The 9,704-nt window shown below is 42.9% G+C and overlaps 1 protein-coding gene across 1 annotated transcript; it reads left to right on the forward strand.

Moving 5' to 3' along the window:
• The first annotated feature begins 949 nt into the window (after positions 1–949).
• Positions 950–9,341, forward strand: NRDE2 (NRDE-2, necessary for RNA interference, domain containing). Its single transcript, XM_078624311.1, has 19 exons — positions 950–1,010; positions 1,504–1,609; positions 1,859–2,029; positions 2,134–2,274; positions 2,981–3,240; positions 3,799–4,013; positions 4,275–4,499; positions 4,592–4,781; positions 4,999–5,132; positions 5,290–5,410; positions 5,676–5,842; positions 5,943–6,114; positions 6,216–6,436; positions 6,519–7,017; positions 7,194–7,555; positions 7,673–7,812; positions 8,360–8,501; positions 8,971–9,042; positions 9,216–9,341. The coding sequence occupies exons 1-19, from the start codon at positions 950–952 to the stop codon at positions 9,339–9,341; spliced, it is 3,525 nt and encodes a 1,174-aa protein (XP_078480437.1).
• Positions 9,342–9,704: the final 363 nt, after the last annotated feature.

Genomic DNA, 9,704 nt, shown 5'->3' on the forward strand with positions numbered 1-9,704 from the left:
ACTGTCAGTAGTGGTGACCAGTAAGCTTCTATTCACCATTATTGTTGGTAATAGCCTGAGATTAAATCTTGCATTGAATCATGTGATACAGAGATCATGGTCCTGATCCCATGAAGTGCATCTAATGCCTGAGTGTGGCTCAACATATGAAACATTGATGAATGGACAGCCATTCCTACAGTTTGGTTGACAGTTATAAACCTTGTCATTTCCTTTCCATGTCAGAATTCAGCATTCCTGTTTGTAAGATTGTGTGGAAGGAAAGGCATAAAGACAGTCAGATGTTTGTATATTGTTGTGCACAAAATGCTGCATTCATGTTATTAAAAGTCATCCAGCCCCTCACTTTCAGCTTCCTGGATTATCAAGGCATTTTAAAGGTATAAGTCCAAAAATTGACAGTCAGGAGATTTTATTCTGAATTCAGGGAATTTTGTTTGGATCTTTTTAAGATTTTAGTTCAGTGTTAACCAGATTATTTGAGGCATTTGTCAGTTTTGCTTCGTGTTGACGAACCTAGAAACAATTTATGAAAACTGACCAATTAAAAATAATCAAAGCAAACCACTGAAGGGCTGTTAACCTGTTATCCTTGGATATGTTCATACTGCGTGAACTTACATAGAACTTCCTCCTACCATGTATAATCATAAATAATAAAGGATCAGCTGTCCTACAAAATTAAGACACACACACACATTACACAACATATCAAAACTATAGTGTTGCCAGATTTGTGCATAGATCTGCATTCACATACTACCAATGAATGTATTTTACATACAACTACAATGTAACTATGTCGAATAACACATTACACGTAAATCTTCCATTAGTGACATTTTGCTTACTCAAGTCGAGATTCTATCTGCTCGTGGTAGTGTCCCTAACGACCCGCGAGAATACATGACGTCATAGCGCCGCGACTGTTTATGTGCGACATTTCAAAATGGCGTTGTTCCCAGCGTTTGCGGATGCGTCGAATGATAAAGTCGCCGACTCTCTCAAAGGTGATTCTCTTACGATATGACAGCCGTTGTTGTCGATTGCTTTTCTCCACATACTCACGTGTCGTGAAATTGAAAGTGGTGAAAGTCAAACGTGTTTAAGAGGCCGACACGGTGGAGTAGTGGTTTGCACTGTGCCTCTTCTCTTCTAGCGAGAAGGTCCCTGGTTGGATTCCTGGCCTGGGGTCTGTCTGTTTGCATGCTTTCCCCGTGTCTGCGTGGGTTCTCTTCGGGTATTCCAGCTCTAGCGGTTAATCGGCTACTCTAAAATTCCCGTAGGTGTGAGTGTGAATGGTTGTCTTGTGTTTCCGTGGGTACACTCCTCCAGCGTGAACCTGTTTGTTTGTAAGTACTGTGTTGTCTTGCTTGTTGTCATTATTTTCGGACATGTCTTGAACATCTAACGTAAATATATCTACACTGCATGTTAGCACACTCACTATGTGATTATTGTTATTACAAAGTTAATTTGTTTTTGTTTTCTCTCTTGTTTTAGATATAGACTGGCTGAACAACAAGAGCTTTCAGACCAGTGACGCCCTTTCTCTTCACAATCACTTTCTAAAGAAGAACAGTGAGAGTTTCAACAGCAGAGAACCAAGGTACAAATTCAAATCTTTTTTGTCTATTTACAGACTCAGTTCTTTACATTTCTCAATACTGAACTCAAACTATGCAGCTGTATTTTTTTACTTTAAATTATTTAAATTAAAGCCACTGACAGTTTTTATTGTTAAAACATTGTTTGTTTTTATTTTTTTCCCAAAATATACTGTTATGCTTTGCGGGTTCACATTTTACATGTCATTGTTATGTTGGTTATGTCACTGACCAATTAATATAATCATCAGTGAAGATGGGGAGCAGGAAGACAGTCATGTGCCACCCCGAAAGAAGAAAAAGAAGAAAGAAAAGCAGAAGAAAAACAAGAAAAAAAAGAGTAGAAGGAGTTCAGATACAAGCGGGTCAGACTCAGACACCATCTTCCCAACAGATCTTAAAAGGCAACAAGAAGCAGACAGGTACTGAAACACTTTTACAGCTTACATTTGTTAAGTACTTTAACAGTGTGAATTTCAATTTGTGTTCCATGTATCTGTTCTTTGGTCTGCGGTTGTGTGTCCAGGACCCGGGCTGTTTCATTGGGAAGTCGTTTCTGCTGGTTGGATGACCTTCAGTCACCCACAGTGCATAAATTCTGCGTGGACTGTAAACCAGACCCAGCCAACTGGACATACAAGTCTCTGTATAGAGGAGACATCGTAAGGTAACGTGTTCAAACATTTTGTGCAGTACTGGAATTTACTGGAAAAGACTAAAAGTGAGTTTAGAGATATAGAACGTTTGTCTTGTCAAGGCCCATTTCAGTTTTTTTTCCTTAATCACACTGACCTCTCCAACGAAAACTATATTGCTACTGTTTGACAGTGTTTTCTGTCATATGGCCGTCAAAGTGATGATGCTACTCACAGTTGATTTACCAAGTTTGTCAGTAAACAAACCTGGATTTGTCATATCTGTTGTTTCATCATCAGAGAGGAAACGCACACATTTCTTATGTTTCATTGTCTTGTAGCATATCACCAATCCAGTCCAGTCTCATATAACCACCAATCCTCCAAAACAGGGCCTAAAAGATATTTTACAAACAGTAGACTGATTGCTGTAAACTGCAACGATGGCTCGCCAGTGTAAGGCTAAAACAGGGAAAATATTCAAGGATATATTGTGTACAAGTGTGCATTTGCAGAGTTTTATACATGTAAATAGTTTTGATGTGACTGATTGACGCATGCTACTTTGGATTTTTGGGAGCATGTTAACATTGGGGTTGAACGGTCCACAAAGTCCACAGTTCTGTTCCTAACCGGGGAGGTGATCCGTTCAGATCTGTTGTCTTCCTTCTCCACGTCCTTTCAAACTCGTCTTTCAGTCCTTCATTGGTATTAATTTTGCATTGCTGTATGTTCCAGGTATAGGAGGAAAGGTAGCTCATCATTGGGTCTGGACCCTCGAAGACAGAAATTAAGTTGGGAGGAGTCAAATAAGAAAAAGAAAGGCGAGGACAAGAAGGCAGTTGCTGAACGATACTTTTCTACAGTCAACTGCCGGTTGCTGAGGTCTGAGTACCCTGTTCCTACAATCCCAACATGTCCTGAGAAAAGTGATCCCCCCACCTTCACCTCCTTTCTCCCCTTGGGCGATATTAAGGGAGAGTGCAAAGCAGACACAGGTAAGAGATTTAGGCTGTTCTCAGACCACAAGTAATAAGTTACTGCAGTTTCTTTGACGATCCACTTTTCTGTTCTCTCTTGTATCTTTGAACGAAAGGAACATGTCAGCTCACGTTGTAGTAGTATCAGATGTTTTGGTACAAAATATGTTGTATGTGTTATTATTACTATTACTACTAGTAGTGTTAGTAGTATATCGAGTTTCTAGTACAACAAAATTGACAGAAATGCCGATTAGATTCAAGTGACTTCATTGCATATGCCATAGAACAGAATTTGGTGTGTGTCATAAAGAGACTAAAATCATAAAAGAGTGGGTTATTAAAGGGTTGTGTCCCCCAGTACACTTCTAGTTATTAGTTAGTTATTAAATGTCAACTCATCACCTGGCCTGTCAGGTTGTATTTCTGACCTGAATTTCTCATTTTGATAAAGGAAATAATATTATCAATACAACATATTACCAGTTTAATAAATGTCTGACATCTTTTTTACTTGTACTGGTAAAGAAGGATGTTTAAATGAATTTTCAGTTTTACCCATTTGTGTCAATCCAGGTGTCACAGTGCAGGCATCATCAGTAAATCCCCTTGGTGTGTACGACTCCTCTACGGCACTCTGGCTGCAGGGGAAAGGACAGCAGGATCAGACGGAGCACCCCAAGAAGGACCCCGAGACGATTGTTTGGACCGGCAGGACTGAAGAGTTTAATCGGCAACTTAGAGAGCAGCCAGCAAACGCACAGCTATGGTTGAAATTTATACAGTACCAGGTAAGCAGTCCCTTCTTGTCTCTACGTGTTCTGAACAGAGATTTTCACAGCGGCAGTCTTACCTGCCCAGGGGAGCACACTTTTCACTTCCACGGAGGCACATTGAATGAAAATAGAAGATTGGACATCATGTTCAACATGTTTGACACATACACTGACTAAAGCAGAAACCAATCCAAGTGTATGAGTCAGCTAACTAACAACTGCTTGGACCGATTTGCTCTTCTCTCCTGTCGCTATAATCTCCATTCTTCCTTTTAGGACGAGCTGAGTGCCACGGTGTTTGGAGGTGATGACGAGCAACAGGGCAGAGATTTGGCGGAGCATCGCAAGTCCTCCTACCGAGCAGTTCTGGAAAAGAAGTTGAGTATTGCAGAGCGTGCTGTTGCCTCAAATCCCAGCTGCAGAGCTCTGCAACTGGAGAGGCTCAGGATCTGCAAAGAGCTCTGGGAGCCATCGGCTCTGGCTAAAGAATGGAAGAAACTGGTCAGTGTGCTGTCTCTGTGTGTTCACACAACAAGTATTCACTAAGCAGGGATGATGGATGATGCATATCTGTCTCCTCTGTTTTATCTCAGGTGTTCCTACACCCAAATAGCGCCCCTATGTGGAGGGAGTATCTGCTGTTCACTCAGACCTACTTCAGCAACTTTACTGTGTCAAAGGTCAACTCTGCATATGGGAAGTGTCTAAGCACCCTCAGTGCTGTCCGGGACGGCAGCATGGTCTCTCATCCAGCCCTGCCAGGGACTGAGGCCGATATGCTAGGTGAAAGAGCTGCTGTTTTGGTCTTGAAACACTTACAGTAGTTTGGAGTATTTAGTCCCTCCGATCCAGTCTGTTCAGGATCTTTCAGTCACAATTCTATACTGTACATTTACATTTGACACCTTATGCTGGTGGAGGGATTTGACCCCACCATAATGTCCTCCTCCTGCTCATTGAAATCTACTGTGGTGTCTGTTTGTCCTTTCTTATTTTTAAGATATCTTTACCCAGCAGTGTCATTTCCTGCGCCAGTCTGGTCACTCAGAGAAGGCGATTTCTTTGTATCAGGCCATGATCGACTTTACATTCTACAAACCTGACAGCGTCCAAGCGCTGTCCACCAAGCAGCAGGTACAGCCAGCTTTAAAACTGGTGTATTTTGTCAATGACAGTTTGTACTGTATTATAAGTATGTATAACCACACACACACACACACGTTTCCAAGACATTATACCTGTAGTACGTCATCAACAGACAATGTATTATTTTATGTTTCAATGTGTGCAGGTTGAGTTCTTTGAGCCATTCTGGGATAGTGGGGAGGCAAGAGTTGGGGAATTAGGTGCCAGAGGTTGGAAAGCCTGGATGCTCCAACAGGAGCGAGGAGGATGGCTACAACCTGGTCCAGGTAGAATTCAGACTCATGTTGGTTTTTACTGCAGGACATTGCTCCAAGCCACACAGCTAGGTCAGTCAAGGTGTGGATGATGGACGACCAGCTCAGTCTGCAGACCTGAACCCCATTGAAAACCTCTGCAATTGAACAGATGCAGATGGACAAGTCATTAATGACAAAGTCATGAATCACGTATGACAGCTGCTGTACATATGTCCAGTTATACAGTAACTAACCTCTGAAAACAAAGAGACTGAGCACATGTGTATGTCAACAGAGGAGGAAGTGGAGGAGGACGACGAGGATGAGGAGGTGAAGGCCCAGACCAGATGGGCAGCCTGGTTGAATGTGGAGTCGTCTCGTGAAGCAGCTCACTGGTTGCCATGGCGCCCAGACAAAACCAAGGGCCAATCAGAGGAGGACTGTGAGGACCCAGACAGACAGGTAGACTCTGTAGTACTAGGGACAGGGAGGTAATGGTTGTGTTTCTTCTGGTACTTACCCACTGAACTGACGTGACCTCTGTCTCTTTGCTCATTTCAAGGTGTTGTTCGATGACATTGGCCCATCTCTAATTTGCCTGTCATCTCCTGAACTCCAGCTCAGTCTTGTCCTCCATTTCTTGTCATTCTTGGGGCTGCCAGTAGAGTCAATGCAATATGTACACAACTGTCAGCCTGGTGTGCTGCTGGAGGACCTATCACTGATCACTCTGGGTAAGAGTGACATTTTCAGTCAGTGCACTTCAGTATTGGTCATTGTTGTTGTTGTGTGTGTTTTTTTTTTAAACATAATCTTGACTCGTATCTCCTCTCAGATGCTGACCCTCATCATCCTCTCACCTCTCACAACATTTCTTGCCTCGGGATCAACAGTGTGGGTCACATGACCACTCTCCAAGGAGCCAGGAAGATGATGGGGCTCGGAAAGCAGGGTGAGAGGTTTATCACCAACATATTCAACATGATCCAGCTTGTGCTTCCGGCCCACCAGCGAGCTGTCCTGTCACTCAGCTGGATGCAGTATGAGAAACTCAAGGTAGGTTTCTGTCAGGTCTCATCAAACCTGGTGAAGATTTACCACAGTGACATGTTTGGATTTGTGTCTGTGTGTGTGACAGGTCCTGCGATATCTGCATGGCAACAAAAAGCGCCTCAGCTCTCAGGGCAAGAGCAGCAAACAAGTTGCCAAGCGACTGCTCAAAGAACATGACAACCGCTTGTCATTGGCGCTGTGGCGGGAGTATGCCCACCTGGAGTGGATGCTAGGTAACCTGAACGAGGCTCGGAAAGTCTTCTCCACAGCCGCAGCAATGGGGGGGACCAAAGTGCTCAGTAGCCCCACAAAGTGTGAGCTGTGTCTGCTGTGGGCTCAGCTGGAAGTGGAGGCGGAGTCGAGTGCGCGAGGAGAAGGGCGAGCTGATACCGACGCATCCTCAGCTTTGTCTATACTGACCAGACTAGCAGAAGGGACCACATCTTCATCATCGTCATCATCATCATCACTCTCTCCACTTTCAATCCTGAAAGCCAGGAGGTCATATGAGCAAGCTGTGACTGCCAGTCTGTCTTCTCTGGAGGCGGCACTAGAGCCCCAAGACCCTCAGCCCAGCAAAAAAGGTTCGCTTTAACAAATATTATGAGGTGTTGTGTTTTCTATTAATTCTAATACTAAATTTACCAAATCCAGTGTATGACTCTACATTTAACACTTGCTTTGAAGTGTATCCATGTTTTTAATGGGATGCCTGAAAGACTAGTGTTTTACTCATTTGATCTTGTCCTTTTACCACCAGTTTTGAAGGATGTGGCTGAAGAGAAGCTGGGGTTGAGAGGCCTAGTGGGCTGCTTTGCCCTATTCCAGTACCTCACTATGGGCATTGAAGCAGCCAGTACGGTCTACAGCCAGGCTAGGGAAAGGATGGCAGAGGTGCACCACCTGCTGGCTGCTGATGTCGGTGTTGATTCCAGCCCGACTACCAATCACTGTGTTAGCAGGTTAGCCTGGGAGTGTGAAACACTGGCAGTACAGCAGGCGGCCCTGCTCAAGTACCACAGCAGCATCAGCGTGCTTCCACTGGCTACACTGAGACAGATGCTGACCTCTGCCCTTTCAACCTGGCCTGGCAGCGCCCCTCTTTGGAGCATATATATTCAGGTAGCCTATTTTTTAATTAATCACTTTATATTCATTACATCAATTACTACCACAATCCCGAGTTTCATGATTTCATTTTTACTTGGCACAAAGATTCTCATTCAACATCTGTTTCAGGTCGAAAACCGCTACCATAGTGCTGGCCGGGCACGCCGCTTTTTCCATTCTGTCATCAGGAACACCAGCAGCATTGTGCCACGTTTCTTTGCCGTTGTTGCTGAACAACAAAGGAAGCAGTTGGTGGATTCAGCTCAGAGGTAAGAGTGGGAGAAGGATGATGGTGAGGCACCAAAAAAAGTGTATGATCATAGATGGAGCAAGATCCTATGATCAATCTCAGAAGTTATGGCAGAAAATTAAATTCAATCAAAACAATGTATTGTTATTATACAGTTGTCTGCTTTTATTCTTTTAATTGTAATTTGATTTTTTAAAAATATTTCAACAAAAATGTTCTACTATTGGCCAGAAAAGATGGTGGATTTAGTAAGAAGTAAGATATGCCTTTTTCTGGAACAACCGTATGAACTGTATGAACAGAGACAACACACCACTCTGCCAGGTTTCAGTCCTAAGGTCTCCGTCGACACCCACCCTGAGGAACCTCATTATGACTGAGTGGGTCAACGGCAATGTCACAGATCAACCGACTTCTTCATCCATTACTTGACCAAAATTTTGGAAGTCATCATTGTCATTACTTGATTGTTGTTTCTACTTCCACCCTCTCAAAACCTTTTGTATCGCATGTAGCAATTGATGTATAGATTTAAATCAGTTAGTGTACTTCTATGGCCCCTGTAGGTCCTGCTCCGATGATTCCACCTTGACTGTCTTGCCACAGAACGGCCTTGGCAACCGCATCCAAGGATTGTTTGAAAGTGCTACAGCAACTGTGATGGGTGCTCACTGTCCTTTACTTTGGAGGATGTACATTTACTTCCTGGTGAGATAGCAATAACACACACTTTAACACAAATTGGACACCAATTTCCTTTTCTAAACCAGTCAGCGACTGTCATACAGGTTTTAGAGGGGGAGGGTTGAAATCCTGTTCTAACTTGCTCCATCTACACACCTTACCAGTGCATCTATGATGGCGGCATGTATGAGTGTAGAAATAAAGAATAACACTGGACGTTGTCTAGGTTTGTTGTCATTGCATCAGACAAGTGATGCTACTACCGTCCCAGAACTCACCATCTCAGTCAATTTCTACCACTGTCGCCACTGGGTGGTATTGGGTTTCTTCATCTCTGGTCTCATTAGACCCCACCCCTTTTTCCCTTTTTCCAAATATTGACGTAGAGAGGACTTCCAGAGGTCAAATAGGAACAACTATTTATCCTTACAAATATTGACAAAAGGTTGTGTCTTATAACTAAAATGTGTATGTAATTTCTGTGTACATTTAGGTGTCAGAAGGGAAGGTTGATAAAGCCAAATGGCTCTTCTATAAAGCCCTACAGAATATTCCCTGGGTAAAGGTATGACAACATGTTTCCTACACCAACTAGCGTATTCATTTTTGTAATTACATAGATAATAAATACCCTTTCTTTTTGTGTGTGTGTGTAAAGCCATTTATTAATGTGGATTTGTGTGTGTGTGTGTGTGTGTGTGTGTGTCTGTGTGTGTGTGTGTCTGTGTCTGAGAACAGGGCTTGTACATGGATGCTGTACAGTTGTTTCCTGATCAGCTGCAGGAGTTTGTTGATCTGATGACTGAGAAAGAAATACGGCTGAGACTGCCTTTAGAAGAACTGGATATACTACTGGAGGAGTAGTCACACACACTCTGTATGCTTTTGCAAATCACCCACACATATATCGGCATACCAGATGGCAAGAACAGACAATCTGATGATTACACACAGCTCATTAAAGGGTGGTATCAAGGAGGATAGGTTTGTTTGTATTGTCTGTTAGCCTAAAAAAACAACCCATTCAAACATGGAGCTGATCTCTGTGTGGATACAGATTTGTTTAGCTTAATCACTAACTTATACATTAATGAAATGCACATTGTTTAAACAGAGCAGATCAAAGTACACGGATATATGATGCTGCTGTATGGTAGTGGTGTTTTCATGGAAGACAGTACTGAATTTGTCAAAACATCTTCTAATGTCTTGTTTTATTATGCTGAC

Source organism: Lampetra planeri, unplaced genomic scaffold (assembly GCF_965212315.1).
Source record: "Lampetra planeri unplaced genomic scaffold, kcLamPlan1.2.h2 scaffold_727, whole genome shotgun sequence".
In the NCBI taxonomy this organism is placed as follows: domain Eukaryota; kingdom Metazoa; phylum Chordata; class Hyperoartia; order Petromyzontiformes; family Petromyzontidae; genus Lampetra; species Lampetra planeri.

Coding starts and splice junctions, on each gene's coding strand:
- NRDE2 (XM_078624311.1), top strand. CDS start 950: ATGGCGTTGTTCCCAGCGTTTGCGGATGCGTCGAATGATAAAGTCGCC. Junction 5,411..5,675: donor ATGGCTACAACCTGGTCCAG/GTAGAATTCAGA, acceptor GTATGTCAACAG/AGGAGGAAGTGGAGGAGGAC. Junction 7,813..8,359: donor TTGGTGGATTCAGCTCAGAG/GTAAGAGTGGGA, acceptor TGGCCCCTGTAG/GTCCTGCTCCGATGATTCCA.